The 17,515-nt window shown below is 34.9% G+C and overlaps 1 protein-coding gene across 1 annotated transcript in view; it reads left to right on the forward strand.

Annotated features, from left to right (window-relative positions):
* PURG (purine rich element binding protein G) overlaps positions 1–17,287 on the forward strand; it is a 34,427-nt gene extending 17,140 nt beyond the window's left edge. The window contains exon 3 of the mRNA XM_060001245.1: positions 16,166–17,287. Coding sequence (XP_059857228.1) covers positions 16,166–16,270 — 105 coding nt within the window. The 3' untranslated portion in view covers positions 16,271–17,287. The remainder of the gene's footprint in view (positions 1–16,165) is intronic.
* The last annotated feature ends 228 nt before the right edge of the window (positions 17,288–17,515 follow it).

Consider the following 17,515-nt stretch of genomic DNA (forward strand, 5'->3'; position numbering starts at 1 on the left):
TGTACATTCTAGGATTGTTTTCTCATTACTTATATAGTAGTATAGTAGATTGGAAATTTTTCTGGTGTTTGACAGTGTTGATGTTCACTAAATGATTTCAGAATCTTCCCTTAGTACAGTACGAAACTGTTTAGCTTTAAGTAGCTTCATTAGAAACATAATTGGGAGGACTAGCCATAAATAAAAATGCATTTTCTGCAAATGAAGTGTTTCAAATGCTGTTTTCAAAATCATTGGCAGTTGAGAAAAAACCCAACACAAGAAACATTTTTAAAACTCTTCTTTTTCAGATTTTTCCTCAAAAAGTTTCTCTTACTCTGTTATTAAAATTTTTTAAGAACTCAATAAAGTTTGCAATCCTGTAAGCAATATCCATCTAAATAGCCAGAAATACTGTAATTAGGGTTTTATGCTTATGATCTTGACATAAGGAAAAAGCCTACTGTTTCTTGGCTTAAATTATTTTGGAACTAACACAAAAACTAGTTGACCATGATTCTTGGATAATGATAACTGAACTTTTCTTCATTTTATGCATTTAACAATTCATAATATCCATGTATTCTTATGATTTTTTCAGAAAAAAATGCAGTTTACTTAGAACATTTAAAATAACTCCATAATTTTTGTAGCACCCAGATATTTTTCTTCAATGATCTGTTGCAACAGATTGAAAATATTTACTTCAAAGAAAATTCTTTAGAATGGAATTTCATTATTCCTTTGATTTCCATTATAAAATCAAAAATGTTTTTCTCAGCAAAGGGAAAAAACATTTTTTGAGTTGAAGAGATTTCGTGGAAGAGTTGAAGTGCATCTGGTTCAGTAACATACTAAGCAATTATTTTTTTCTTTGCAGTGCTCCCATCATTTTAAGATCTTTCTCCACTGCCCACTGTTGTCACCCCTAAATCACAGAACTTCATTTAGTGTCATGCAGTCCTCAGGCCACATGCTGCCAACAACCCAGAACTTAACTCCTCCTCTCTTGTAGTCTCTGACATAAGCTAGGCATTAATATTTTGCCAGTAGGAATCCTTGTGGGGGGTTTTTTTTTGGCTGCACTGCACTCACCATGCAGGATCTTAGTTCCCCGGCCAGGTTTCGAACCTGTGCCCCCTGCAAGTGCAAGCGCGGAGTCTTAACCATTGGACCGCCAGGGAAGTCCCAATAGGAATCTTTAATGTAGTAAACCACCGTGTGAAAATTCCCCAAGTTCTGAGCCTTTTTCTGACAACTGTTTACCTACTTTATCAATTATAATGTTAAATTTACTTAGAATTAGGGATGCCTGTGTGATTTGTAGTAACTAAAACTGGTTTGTATTATTGTTCTTCAAACATCGCTGAACTATACTCCTATTTAAGGATACTTTGGGTCATTATGTAACTATGTGCAATTTGGTTTGTTAATCACTTATTGTTTAACTCATTTTTTGAAAAAGACCCCAATATTCCATCTAATGACTTGCCAAGCTGGGATTCAAGCAGTACCTTCCATTAGGTGATTTGCTTCTGATGTGAGACATATTACAGAAAATCTACACTTTGATGGAAATTTTTTTATGTTCTATGTGGGAAAAAACTAATCTAGGTAAACACGAAACTTGATTCTTAAATTAGATTTTTAATAACTCAATTCTAAATGACAAGTTTGTTTTAATAATTTTGTTACAAAAATAACTATAAAATGAATGTGGATGCCAAATTACTCACTACTGTATAATTGTGCTATAATTTATAAAGCCAAAATATTTTAGGTGTTTTTTATTTGGACTATTATTTCAAGCATTCATGGAATTTAAAGAATCCTAAGGTCTCTCCTTTGCCCTCCTGGTGTGCAGAGGTGTGGTGTAGAGGCTAGGGGTACTGTGTTGTATGTTATCATTCAGAAGCCCGGGCTCTGTGCATTCTAGATAGGATTGGGACAGGTCATTTCACTGCCGGAGACTCCAGCTTGCTTATCAGTGTGGGCATTGGATCAGAAGAACCTTTCAATTTCTATATCCATGGAGTCAGTGAAACTTCTCCTAAAGTTACCTTCAACTTCTTTCTCTGGGCTTTTCTCATTTTCTCTATATCTTCTTTATTTTATCTGACATTAATTGACCATCGTTTCATTCTTAGCATCGTTCATATTTAGTTACAGTGGCTTTGGTAAAGTGTGGACTTATCTTTTGGCCCTATACACCAAAAGCTTTAAATAGGCCATTCTTCCAGTTCCAAAAAAATTTTTTAGACACAGCCTAAAACTTGATTAAATATATTTTAAAAATTTAAACTTACTTTCCCATAGAAAAATCCCATCTTTTTAACTTGAATTGAAGTTTAAAACCAGAGACTGTTTTTCTTCCTCTTTTCTATTCCCCTCTACACCTAGCCCCGGGCTGATGACTTAAATCATCCCTCTTCACTTAATCACAAGTATTCCAATTCCTGTTTTGCCTTTGAAATCTTGTTGCTTCAAGATCACGGTACTTAACAGACAAATCAAAATGGCGGCAAGTGGAAATGAAAGTGATAATTTAAAAACCTGATAAGAAATACTATGTCATTTTATTTCAAAGATTGACTCACAAATTAAGGTTCAGTAGAATATGAGATCTTTAGTTTCCTACCCATCCTAAATTTTACTTTAGAAATATTTTTTCCCTTGCTTAATAGATAAATGAACCTGTTCTTGTATTCATGCAGTGACTATTAAGTGGCTACTCTGTGCCAGCCCTTTTGCTAGGGACTAGAGATACAGTGAACTACAAAAGAAAAATATTCCACTGCCATTAGCTTTAAGTGTGCCATGTCCAAAGTTATTTGATTCAAAGCAGCTGTTGGAACCTAATCAAACTGTCATTTTTTCCATTCAACAGATATTCATCTGATTATCTGCCAAGGCCAGGCAGTGTGTTGGTATATATGAGAAGTGTGTTTGGAGCTATTATAAAATGCTATGTGTTATTTTCCCTTGAACAATTTATTCTTTAAATGTGATGAATGATCTACATTCTCTTATAGTGTTCAAAGTATATTTCACCGATGCAAATTTAGAGAACTACAATGATACTATTTTAAACAATATTTCTGCCTTCTCCATTCCAAGTCTCTTTTGATGTCCTAGGATGAAAATAATAATTCTCTTTCATCTCATGTGCCTGTGTTCAAATGGTAATGACTTCTTGAGCTCTAGGTTGGAAATTGTGAAACCCCGTTCAGGTTCGTCATAAGACTGCTGTGATTTCTGTATGTCCATGGGGATTGAGTTGGGGAGAAGGATGAGGAAGGCAAGGAATAGTAACATTCATGTCACGTATTTGCCCTCCCTGCTCCAGGCCTTTGTATTCACCCTCGCTTTAATTTTATTGCATTCTCTTCGCATATACGATATCTTCATAAACTTTTCTCTCCATATGTCTGGATTGACAATATCCATCGGTGTTCTCAACTATGAATTACTCACCAATGTCTTAGCTGAATGGAATAAGCCTGATTCTACTGTGTCTTTGTAAATCACAAGTTGTAATAATTTTCACTGTAGATGCATTGCAGTGAAAATCCATTAATGGATACATTCAACTAGTTATTGGTACGAAAGATTCATTTATCCTGAAAGTTTTTCTATAACTGAACATTAGTTCTAAAATATTTTCTAATTAAATTCAATGTTAGAAGAATTATGGAATTTTAAATTATAATACTTTTCATATAATTTGACATATTTTTCAGAGTTCTTTCATATATTAGGTCTCATTTCATCCTGATGAAAATATTAGATTAGTTTAGGTCAATATCACTAACCTCACTTAACAAATGAAGAAAACAGGCCAAGGCAGGTTAAATGATTTGCTGTAGATCATCTAGTGATCTAATAAAATACCAGGGTTTATAAGGAGCCCACTGCTCGTTGAAGCCTCATAATAACACTATAGAAAATTTAAATGGTAAACTTGAAATCAAAATCTGTTAGAATTAAACACGTTTTTATAGCGAAATTAGGTTTTTTTTTAACACATTCTAGATATTTTCCTGTTTTTTTTGTATCTTTTTAGGCTCAATTCTGCACTGAATCTACGATCCATTTTGGCCCTGGCAGTAGGCATATCAAGTCATTATATTGGTGTTCATGTCTATATAGAAACCACTTGCCTGGATTCAGCCTCTTTGCCTCTAGTTATTGAGACTTTGACCCTCTCTTTCCTGAGCTTCCCACCTTAGTGAACCTTCCAGAACTGGATCCTAATAACTAGAATACAGATCCCTTCCTGTCCTGTTAACACAAGTCTTGTCATGGCACTGCATGGCAGTGTAGCCTTCAAAAAATGTTATTTAGAGAATTTAAGAGATAAAACTACTTCATTGTACAATAAATTCAGTTAATAATTAAAAATCAACTAGTGATTTTTTTCCCCTACACTCTTATGAACAAGAGATAAATGACCACATAATAAGTTAGAAGCAGGCTTTTTCAAAACCCCGTTTGAAAGGGATGTTCCAAGTTTTTATCAAATTAACTCAAGAACCCACATCTTCATTTATAACGTTATCGCAGTTAACAGTGCAGTAATCTCCTTCATACACACACAAAATTTAATCATGTTCACTATGTTGTATTTATTGAAGAAGAAAATCAAAATAATACATACTAGGAATATTTGAATTTCAATAGGATCAAAAGCATTGTGGTTAAAGCTCTACTGACTAGGAAATTCCATTGAATAAATGATCTCGCTCCTGGCATTCCCAGTTAGCCATGGCTTTGTAGCCTCACTGAGGAATTAGCAGGCTGAATTCTAAATTCTTACATGGAGATTTAATTTCTCTCTCTATATATTCCTGTGGCCATAAAAGTTTCATGTTGGCTCAATCTGCATAAATAATCACATAACAATAAATATAAGAAGGTCAATATGTCTAGGCTTATCATGAAGGAGCTTAATAGAAATTCCACATTTGCTTTTTGCTTTGTAAGGAATAAAACAACAATTTTAATTTAAAACAGTTTAATTTTACTTAATTTCCTCCTCCCCCTTAAATAATAGCAATAATTTCAGCTGTATTTCTAGGTACTTGTTCTGCACAGAGTTATCAGGCCGTGTCAGTGACCTGCTACAGAATGGTAAAGAGTACAGAACAGACTTTCATGTCAGCCAGTCCTGGGTTCAGGTTCAAATTCTGTCACATATTGTGTAATTTGGGGCAAATTTTATAACTTTATAGAGTTATTGTGAGAATTTATTCACTCAGCCTTTAGTTTATACTTACTAATGACTCTATTTTTGGGGCCAGGGGATGTATCAACAACAACACAGATAAGGTTTCTTGCTTCACAGAACCTAGAGTCAGCCAAAATTTTCTTGAAGAAAATTAAATGTCCTGAAGCTGTTAGCAAAGTTTCTGTCACATAATAAGAATTTAATAAATATTAATAACATCATTATTAATTCTTCCCAACCCATAAAATGGATGGTTCCCCAGAAACTATAACAAACGTATGCAAAATTGGAAGGAAACCTCCTTTTACTGGAGGAGCTCTCTGGTAGAGCAGTGGCAAGGGAGTTGGGCTAGTTATAATCCCTTGAAGCTGTTTTCAGTAAAATATAAAAGCAAACAACTGTGTAGGCAGAAATTTCTTGGACAGGAAACAAAAAGCCCTAACTTTTATAAAAGAAAAAAAACTAGACTTCACCGCAATTAAAATTTTCTGCTCATCAAAAGACACCATTAAGAAAATGAATAAGCTATCCACAGACAAGGAAATAGCAAAGCATGGTTTTATTGCGGGAGGGAAACAGAACTGCTTTGTTTCGTTTTTTAAAAAGATGATCATTCGGCAGTTTGCATAATTTGGGGACCGATTGCCCCACTGCTAAAAGGAGTCTAATCACCCGTTTTCTAGTATTGGTGTAAGTATCCGTAGTAACTTAACAACCTATGATTTTCCTGTCTTAATCTGCCATCAACTTTTTTATTTTTGGCCTGAAGGAATCTTTGGAGTAACCTAACACCCTCATTTTATAACAGATAGGAAAAATATTAAAGATGTCATGTGACTTGTCCAAAATCATTTAACTAATCATTTCAGAACTTGAGCTAGACCTTATTAAATGGTCTTTCCACTACCTAATATCTACTTCTCTATTAGTTTGCTTCAGAATCAGTCAGAGATGGTATGTGTGATTCATTTAGAATGTGTTTGTTTTCTTCTCTCAGCTGGAAGAATTTTCTCACCTATTTTAAAGGTGAAAACTATGATACACACTTTAACCCTTAGTTTCAGGATGGTAAAGGAGCCATTATAATTGAGGCCCCAGTTACCATCAAGAAGAGGCCCCTACAGAACATCGTCTCAATACTGAGCTTTATTTATTTATTTATTTTGGCTGCGTTGGGTCTTCGTTGCTGCGCGCTTCTCTAGTTGCGGCTAGTGGGGGCTACTCTTTGTTGCGGTGCACGGGCTTCTCATTGCAGTGGCTTCTCTTGTTGTGGAGCATGGGCTCTAGGCACGCGGGCTTCAGTAGTTGTGGCACGCAGGCTCAGTAGTTGTGGCTCGCGGGCTTAGTTGCTCCACGGTATGTGGTATCTTCCTGGACCAGGGCTCGAACCCATGTCCCTGCATTGGCAGGCAGATTCGTAACCACTGCGCCACCAGGGAGGTCCCTCGTATAACCTTAAACTATACTTTTTCTATCTTCTAGCACTTGGCATTCTGTTTTTCTTTGGTACTTATGAACGTTTAAACCTCTCACTATCTCAGAAACTATTTACATGCAACATCACACAACTACCCATTCTATTAATTATGTAAGTTTTTATTGTTGCCTCTAGAGAAGCAAACAGTGTCCTTTAGTGTCACTTGAGCTTTTAAAACGACATTTTTTGTAGTTAAAAATTAGATTATCATGTATCAATTTATTGCTGTTTTCCAACTGTGTCAATTTATATTTATGCGATCTTTTTGTCAACAATAGCAGTAGCAGCAATAATGACATGGGACTTAGGGGTTTCAGAGCATTACTTTTTTTTACTAAGTATGTGCCTGTACTTTTCCTTTTCAGTCATACTGAATTTTTTTTTTTTTTTTTTTTTTGCGGTACGCGGGCCTCTCACTGTTGTGGCCTCTCCCGTTGCGGAGCACAGGCTCCGGACGCGCAGGCTCAGTGGCCATGGCTCACGGGCCCAGCTGCTCCACGGCATGTGGGATCTTCCCGGACCGGGGCACGAACCCGTGTCCCCTGCATCGGCAGGCGGACTCTCAACCACTGCGCCACCAGGGAAGCCCCCTCTAGGGTATTTTTTGAACATGAAATGTTTTATATCTTTTCTTAGAGCTGACACATTTACTATGGTCCATAAAAGAATGTGTCTTAATTTTTCTCCAGTTATAAAGAGCCTGTTTTGGTTTGGTGCCCTGATATAGAATCCTTGTCCTATGCAGAGTATTAGTCATGGACCCCATTCTAGGATACGTTGCTCTCTATGGGACATGGTGAGGGTAGAAGTTTTGAAATGAAAAAAGAAGAATGACACCAGCCTTCATGATGCTTCTTCAGCAGGAGTATTTTGCTTAGTTGTAATGTTGTTGAACATTTTGTATTAAAGTATAGCTTACGGGCTTCCCTGGTGGCGCAGTGGTTGAGAGTCCGCCTGCCGATGCAGGGGACACGGGTTTGTGCCCCGGTCCGGGAAGACCCCACATGCCGCGGAGCGGCTAGGCCCCGTGAGCCATGGCCGCTAAGCCTGCGCGTCTGGAGCCTGTGCTCCGCAACGGGAGAGGCCACAACAGCGAGAGGCCCGCGTACAGCAAAAAAAAAAAAAAAAAAAAAAAAAAAAGTATAATTTACATACAGCTCTTATTATACCATTCAGTCATTTTTGGCAAATATCAAGACATAGAACGTTTTTCTCACCCCAGAAAATTCCCATGTACCCCTTCGCAGTCACCACCCACTCTCTCCCCCTCCTCCTGACTTTCAGAAGCAGTCACTGATCTGATTTCTATTAGCATAGGCTACTTTTGTCTATTCTGGAATTTCATACAAATTAACATGTATTTTTTGTATTTGACTTCCTTCACTCAGCCTAGTAGTTTTGAGATCAGCTGTTGAGTTCATCAGTAGATAGTGACTTTTTATTGCTAATGATGTTTTTTTTAAACAGGCAAAAAATAAGCAGATCTTCACTGAGTATCTTAGTTGAATCATGGCAGCAAACCTGTAGTAAGAATGGAGGGGACAAAATACCCTTAAATATTAATATTAAATAACTGCTCCTAACGTTCAAACAACTCTCCCACCTTAGTTATGTGCATACTCTTTTGAGAGACTCTAAATTATTCTATTAAAAACAGAGATAATGGGCTAGTGCAGTTCAGCAATTGCAATGGCCAAAGAATGGTTATTATTTATTTTACTTCACAGTTCTGCTTCGACCTCAGAAAGTAATGTGAAAAATAATTCCAAGGGAGGAGATACTTCTTGTGATATCTCTATTATCAAAGCATGCCGGAAGGAATGCTTTCATTGTTTATTGATATGGTGATGCCTCAGTAGCTTTTATGCACTCTTAAAATTATATAACGTAGACCTTATGAATCAGTTATTATTGGAAACTCACGTTGGTCCATAGTTTTATACATGGAAAGAGAGTGGATACAATGAAAGCAACATCCAGATTGCATTTTTGTTTTTCTGAAAGTTCTAACTGAATTTACCTAAATTTTGCCTTTTTAAGCAAAGAGTCATTGAGATTCTGAGGAGTGGCAATGTATTTAAGGGAAGATAATACTGTTGTTCTAGTGAGCCTTAGTAAATTGTGTACCAATAGATCTAAAGGAGGAATTTTTACTATCTGCTGTTGTCTTTTTCAAGAGAATCCTATTCTTACCAAAGAGGGGTCTGAGTTTTGACATAACTAAATAAAGGAGAGGCTTGAGCTGGCCTTTGGCTAGTCTATCCCAATCCATGCCATGTCCACCTTTAAGATTCTAAAAGGAGGAGCTGCAGAACCACAGAGAGATCCCAGAACACTAAGTCACATACCAAAAGCATACCCAACAGGACTTTTCTTAACTTTATGGGAAGGTAGTAAGTCATTTTCAATGTTTATGCAACTATTCAGCAAGAGAAAGAGTAATCATATGGTACTACAATGCTGTATCAGTTCTATGGAAAAAGACACTCAAAGGAAATGTTTTGCCAGATTATTGAGAGAATGTTAATAACATTTCAGATTATTGCCATTCTCTGAATCCCTCTCATCTACTTATTTTCTCATTTCTTTTACCTTTCTGCCTGCCACTGAATATACATACTTTCCTTCTCCTCTCTGATAGCTATTTTTCTCCTTATGGTTCCTAATTGTACCACATTCATATTTCATTCTGATTATTCCAAAAATACTGAAATGAAACTCCCCTTTAATATGACCTACTTTAATGTAGAATTTGGCCTAAGTCTTACTTCTCATGAAAAGGCAGTTACATTTAAATTACCAAGAGAATCTCGTCAGTGTAATTTAACCCATAAGGAGGATTTGAAGTGCTATCATACTCAGCTTCAAGGATATATGTTCTAAACTATGAAGACAATTAACTACTTTCAAGCAGTATGCATGAATTCTCTAAGCAGTTCATCATCCTTTTGGTTGTAGTAATTAATTAACTGCCAATAATGTTTGTTGCCATGTGGAAAAGTGAGGATATGGCCCTGGTTCGCATTTGAGTATGCGTAATGACGTGAGTTTAATGTTCAAAAGGTCTTAGGTTGTGAAATAAAGAATTATAAGCCTGAGTTCCCAGTGAGTACATGCAGCCTGAAGAGTTTTGAAAAGTCCTAACTTAGCAGAAATTAAAGCTGATAGTAAATCATCTTTCCTCCACCTGTGTATTTATGCTTCTGGCTAATAAAAATTAGATTTTTGCTTCCTAATTTTGGAATGAATAATGTTTTTGCTTCTCAGTCAAAATGTTCTAATTAATAGTGCTGTTTTTATTAACATGTACAGCAGTTTAGAGATTCAAACTTAATATCGTTACCATTGAGTATTTTTACTGATGTGATTTAAAACCATAACTCTAATTTTTACAAGAAATCATTTCTTTCACCTTTCTCTCTTTGAAACTGGGAATGAGGGCATGCGTTATACTTAACTGGTAAGACCTATTCTTTAGAGGACATGTTCAGGTCAAGTAGTGGGAGTGGGATCAAGCTCTTAGCTGCTAATTGTGTGACGACATAACATATTGTAATATCCACACTATATTGACATAAGTTAAGTAGATGTGTTTAGGATTTAAAAGGCTTTACATGGTGTTGCTGCAAAAGGAGGCCTAATGATGGTTTAAAGAAAACTTTTAATACTCACAGTTGTTCAAGAGTTCCAGAATATTAAACTTTACAAGGTTATTCTTTTTTCTTAAAAATAAAATATATTTTGATTACCATACAGATTCCCGTCATATCAGAGGAGGAACCAGTTAGCAGAACATAGAATTTTAGAGCTGGAAAAGACTTTGATATCGTCTAGTTTAATCTCACCATTCACCTATTTCACTAAAGTCTCTATCTTCTCAAGGATCTTAACTTTCCTGCACTTATTTCCAAAACATTGAACAACACTGGTCCCCAGTTCCTTTCGCCCTATCTGTGTAACTGTCTTTCCACTCCCTTCTGATATTCTCCATAGTCATGATAATGACTGCAGCTGGGAGGATTATTTCCTTGGTTCTTTGTGCCTGAATTAGCTTAAGAATAGTCTATTGTACATAAAAGTACAACTTCTCATTTAAATATTTGACAAAAGGCCAGGTGAATCATTCAAAGTGTTAGGAGTAGTAGTAGTAACAGTCTCGTCATTGATACTCTGGAGGGCATGTACAATATGGGCTTTGCCATCGTGCGTAATACTACCCTATCATTTAAGACGAGTAATACTACCTACTCTCCTGTAATAGAGAAGATGCAAGAGTGGACAAGCACAGCTTTTCAATTGGGCGGTGGAGTTGAAGTTCTTTGTTCTGTTTTCTCAATCTCATTTCTCGTTCATTAAGTCAACAAATATTTATTTTGCATACAGCATGAGCTAGATAGTCAGCTAGGTCTAGATGTACAGCAGACAAGATCCAGTCTTTGGCCTCAGAGAGTGTATGGTATAGATACATAGAATAGGACAACTGCCTTTGGATTGGAGAATATACATCTGTGTAGTTCTACCACTGCTCAAGCAATTTATTAACTTTGCCTTCCTCATAGGGATACAATGAGAAGTGACTGTTATAACCGATTGTGAGGCATTTGGAAATGAAAAGTGCTATAAAAGAGCTGAATAATAGAAAGCAAGATGAATTATATGATAGGAATGGTCCTCATCGATATATTCAATACTTATGTCATCACTATAGCAGTGCTACCAGGGAAAAGCTAAATGAGGTAAATACAACTGCCTAGCTTTTGCAAAATCAAGAAAAAAAAATCTGTGTGTTTTAGCAAGAAAGATTGTGGAATCATATTATTTTGGGTATTACATGAGCTAATATATAGTTGGAATATCATATATAGTGTGGAGTTGCCACACGTCTGTAGTTTCTATTAAGAATATTATACATTTCAGTGTTATTTGAAGTATTTCTCTAGTTATTGTTAAATGCTACCACTGTCCAAGACTATTGCTTACCAATAAGAGATTATATTCTCATATTCGAAAACTACAAGAAGGCTCTTTAAATTATATAGGAAGGATAACTGTCCTTTCTGTGACTAACCTATTATATGTTGGGTTTGGGGGAGTTGTCATCAGCGATTTATCATGCCTGATCCTTTCTGATTTTACTTGTTTTTAAAGTTTGTTACTTCTCTCAGAGGACTAGGATACCAGTTTTTATATCCCATTCTATATCCTCAGAAGGTGAAGAATTTATAGAATTGGGCATTTCTTTCATATGCTTTTATGTGGTCATTTTTACACCCAAGGGAGAGTCTCAAACTGTAGAAAAAAGAAGGGGTCCTTTTTTGCTAGTCATTTAATATTCCATGACTATGAACTAATCGTAATGTTAACATAAGCTATTGTATGTTTTTACCAGCATTTTTCATCCTAATTAAATGAGACACTACACCACACTGTTTAGCCTGTGGCATAACAAAAAAGACAGGTGAGCTGTCATTGAGAATCATGATCTTATGTTCTCTCTCTCCTCTGAATAATAAAATTTTTTCTGGTCTCAGTTTATAATGCGACACCTCCCTAGTTTAACTTTATCACATTCAAGCAACAAAACTATTAAAATTCTAACCTAACGTGGGTACCATCTATTTTAAAATATATATTAATATAATTAGTACATGGTAAAGGGATCTTCTGTTTGTTGTTTGTCTTTCCCTGATTCACCAAATTTTTTTTTTTTTTTTTTTTTTTTTTTGCGGTACGCGGGCCTCTCACTGCTGTGGCCTCTCCCGTTGCGGAGCACAGGCTCCGGACGCGCAGGCTCAGCGGCCACGGCCCACGGGCCCAGCTGCTCCGCAGCATGCGGGATCCCCCCGGACCAGGGCACGAACCCGCATCCCCTGCATCGGCAGGCGGACTCTCAACCACCGCGCCACCAGGGAAGCCCGATTCACCAAATTTAATAATATGGAGAGCTTCCACCACAGCTGCTTATTATTTGTTCCATATGTTGATGCTTTTGTCTCTAATGTCCTTTTGTCCTTATTATATTACGTCTATACTTTTCCATTTCACATTTCAATTTAGAATAAAGAGATAGAAGCATGAAAATTAATTACCCATGCATCAAACATTTTTGCTGTGCTTAATAGGAACGAACACTTAAGACTAGAAACCTTAATGTTTAATACTGTCTTCAAAACTCAGCTATTGCATATATTGTCACTTCAGCAATGGAAGAAACTGAGTATAATATGTAATCAGATAAAAACAGGATAACTATGTTTAAAAAAAAGCATATGATGTCTGTGCATTGCATGGCAGGGTGTTACTGAAATTTGCCTAGATAATCTCTCATGATATTTTCAGATTTTATGGGAATGCTTTGGCTATACTTGGATTTGAATCTTCGTGATGACAAAGGTTCTTAATAGTTATTTTTTTAAAACACACTATACTGTTTTTAGAAAGTTATAATTCATCTTCCTGCTTATATTTGTGCTAAGTTTGTACTATACTATTAAAAAGAAAGGTAAATTTATATATACTTAGATTTTGAAAAGTAGACTCATGTACATTTTTTTAAATTTTTGGTAACTTGTGGCACTTTGGTAAAGGAATGTGCAATTATAAAAGTTTATGCCATTTTAATTTTTTTTAATTCCCAGGAATTACTCTTACTAGGCTTTAGATTCAAAACCAAACCCAATTTTAAGATCAGCACTTTTTTCCTACTGGTAGTTCCTGTTTTTCCAATTATATGGAACATAAACTATTTTTTGCAATGAGTTTTATCTTTCCTCCATTCTAATCTCAAAAATCATTAAATTTAAGGAACATTTTAAATTAATCCAGTGGTAATTAGAAAAGCATTTTAGATGTCATGGGCATTTAATCTGTTGCCTGACTTTAGTAATTTTCTGATAAAATTAACTAAATTCCTGAAAAAGAATATTCAAACATTTTAATTTGTTTTCACTGGTTGTAACCAATTGCGTAGTTGATGTCCATACAGTCTTAATTTATCTTAAAATCTGGAGCTGCCAAGAGAACTAAGGACACAGCTGTGCTTAAAATACCGCCGTATCCTCCAAAGAGAAATCACAAGAAGAAATAGAATTCTGTATGATATTCCTATTATATATACTTCGATTAGGTTACCAGTATTTTACTGTGATACATCCATGGGTACTAGAAGCAAAATGAAAATAAATATAAATGCTTTAATATTAGATATTGGCATCAATGTAGATTATGCATAAGGTATTGCAATAAAAATATTAATTGTGCCTGTATTTGAAGAATTTATGTTAGATTTTCTGGCCTTTTTCATTCAAGGCTGCACAATCATTTTAAATGTAAACACAACAGAATATATGTTTGAATGAAATGATGGCCCTGTTTGCCATGGGATTAAATATTCTGTTGAATTTTGGGGGGCATTGGCTGTTGTATATTATGACATAAACTTAGATTGTTCACAAGCAATATGTGTGTCTTATGTACAAATCACAGCATTTAGAAATTATACATCTTCCTTTTCCTCACAAAATGAATTCAGAATTTGTAATTCAAATTTTATCGGTTTAAGCTGCTAGTTATTAAAAATTACCTAATGTGGATCAAGAGTAAATGAAATAAGGACTATGAAAGAATGCTAATTAATAGCATAACCCCATATCAAACTTCTGATAACTTTAAGTTTCTTATAAAGCCTTAAAATATTTTAGTGAAAAGTTAATTACTTAGAAATGAAGGCACTTTATTACCTTGAACTAAGCTATTTGTCTGTATAGAACTTGTCTAAAATCCCATAAAATATTCTTTATCCTTTTATAAATTTATCCAACTTATGTGTTTTTCTAAAGGTTCTTATAATTAAATGTAATAATTCAAACTATTTTAACTTAACAGAAAATTATATTACATAATACAACCAATGAACAATACAGAAAAAAAACTCAAGCGTAACAAAAGTGTTTGTGATAATGGCAAAACTGTTAGTCTAAGTTAGTCTACAATCATTTGAGGTTAAAATGTTGTAAAATTGAAGGCTTTTTCATTGAACAATTTTTAGATAGCTTTTATTTTTTAAATCTTATCTTTAATTGGTACTACCTTGTTTTGAAATGTTGATCAAAGATAAGGGCAATCAAAACTATTAAGCCAGCCTGTCGTTACTCAATTTTGTTTTAGTTGAGGTTTTTTTTTAATGTAACCCTAAAACATTAAGAAATTAGTGTTGCTTCCTCTATGCTCAAGTCAGCCATGCCTGGAGAATTATCGAATTTAAATCAGTAATGTGGATGTGCTGCTGTGTATACCCGTTTCCCCTTCAGAAAATTAGTACTTGATTTAAACAATAGATTTGGTTCAACAGAAAAAAAAAATAGGATTTCTTTTCAAAAGTTAAGTTTTTTCTCAAATTACACCTTACATCTCTCTGACATTTATAAGGATAGGCTAACTTGTATCCAAAAATGTTTTTCTACAGAAGAATATTTCAAAGCAAACAAACTTTGTGCTTTTTTTGTTTGTTTGTTTGGGGGCAGTTCACTTAAGAAAAAAACACTTTTCTATAATTTTACTTATTTTTAATTCTTTCTCTCTAGTGGCCATTTTCCTATCATTACTCGTAAATGTTTTGCTAAATGTAAATGCTGCTTCATAGATGTAGTCATCATTACATGGTACAGAAAGGAGTCAAGTTTATTAGAAGTCTACTCTTACCAAGGAGAGACTAAAGATAAATTCCATGTCAGTTCTTTGGTTTGTTTCTTTGTTTTCTTTTTTAAATAAGATATATTAACCCAAAGGTGTGTTAATGTCATGGCATGAACAATCTTAAATGTAGATCTATTGAGTATTTTGTGATGCTGAGTAACAGACTTTTCTCAAATCTCTGTGATGCTAGCTATTTTCCTTAGAAGGTTTTTGTTTAATGTTAGATTGTTGTTCTGAAAGATGTTGGTCCTAGTGGGATTTTTAAAAACTGGGAAAACAAATAAATGCATGTGTTACAAGTATAGAAATAGTGAATTGTAAACTTACCATATAGTACTGATTCTATTTTCAAAAATGTTTTTGCTGTTAAATATATACAACATGAAATTGCTGCCATACTGTAATTAAGTACTTTTTCCTAAATGACCCTGTTATCACTATTCCAGAATTAGAAGTTGGGCAGATATATGATTGATTCATGTGTCTGCATAGATGCTTCAAGGTATATTCTTCTCTTGGGGAGTAAAAATATATTTTCCTTGGCATCAATGCACTGAGATCTGAATATACCTATATCTATTCTTATTGCACATTTCTTATACAGTATCTTCAAATACGCCAAAATTGGCCTAGACGTGACTTAAAATTGAGGGTTTGTTACATGTTTTCTAACAGAAAGGTTTTCAATGAAACAGAAAGGTATTCATTATAGGTTTGTACTGTGAAAATAGTTAAACTCCCTTTAAAATTTCATATATGCTAAATTTAAATTAATATTTTTTCTTTAGCTCACAAATTACCCTAAATCCAGAGGGAATATCCACCCTTTTCACTGTTGTCAAATCCAGCATAAGGAACAGCCCTATGACACTACAAAAACAGTTGAGGAATAAGGAATAAGTCTCTTATGTCACACTTCAGAATAAAGGCATTCGGTGAAAGAAATGAACCGAAGTTCATCGTGAATGCAAGGCTTCTGTTCTTGACATTCCTCCGCGGAAGGGAAGACAAGTGTCAACACCACTGGCATCATTTTCAAACCGATCTTATGTGGAATATCTTCCACCACACTGGAGTACTTCTTGACTCTATCAGGTTTTTTTTGTTTTGTTTTGTCCTGTTTTAACTCATCAAGCCTTTCCGTTTTCAAAAAACCATTTGTCAGCATTGAGGTAGAAGGACATAGATTTGAAAATACTTTCTTAAGAGATCATGTAACTATATTACTCTGAATTTAAAAACTGAGGAGGAGGGATCATTTCAACCCACCGCCTCTTACAAGAAACATGTTTTTAAATCTGTAACTGCTTTAGTGTTAACAGGGTACAAAGTGTTTTTTGTCCTGTATTGTACTTAAAAGGCTCTCATTGATTGGTGATTGTATTGTACTGTATGAAAACAACTCATAAATTGCCTTGTATTGTTTATAATAGACCATACCACGTACCACTTCAGTTTTCATGTTCCAAATTTTTCAGTGATGCATGTTAACAGTTAGGTCCTAAAATTCTGTGGTGCTAATTCTTCCATATCCAATGGTGCTTTCGTGGATGCTAACTGCACACATGCTGAACAAAGCTTGACGTTTAAAACTTTCCTCCCTTCCTCTGTTTATATAAAGTACACAGTAAAATAACTTGAATTTGTCTCAAAGTATCACTGACAATCTAATAAACTGGTTTATACGTGTGATTAGTTTGTATTCTCAATTATTTTTCAGAAAGTAGGTTAGTTCTGCTGGGCCCTCATATCAACAAAAAGTAGATCTTTTGTAGTGTTTATTTTGTGATTTGTGCCCAAAATTTATGGTATCTTTAGGAATTTAAATCCAGTTGGCCTGGCTTCTAAAATCAAGTTCAGATCAGATCTATAAAAACTAGACCTATCAAACCTGGAAATAAATAAATTGAGAAGAGCACAAATGTTCTGAGTGTCTATTTTAATACTTCATTAATAAAGTTTTATCATCAGGTTGATATCATCTGGTCCATGAAATAACGTTTACATGGAAGCAAGTAGGCCTTCAAAACCTTTACTGCAACACAAAGACATTGAAAAAGCCACTCCTAAATGCTTATATTTAAAGTTCCTCTCCAGGTGTATGAAAATAAGGACAAAAAAATCAAATTGGAACTTTG

The sequence above is a fragment of the Delphinus delphis genome, chromosome 21 (assembly GCF_949987515.2).
Source record: "Delphinus delphis chromosome 21, mDelDel1.2, whole genome shotgun sequence".
Lineage (NCBI taxonomy): Eukaryota > Metazoa > Chordata > Mammalia > Artiodactyla > Delphinidae > Delphinus > Delphinus delphis.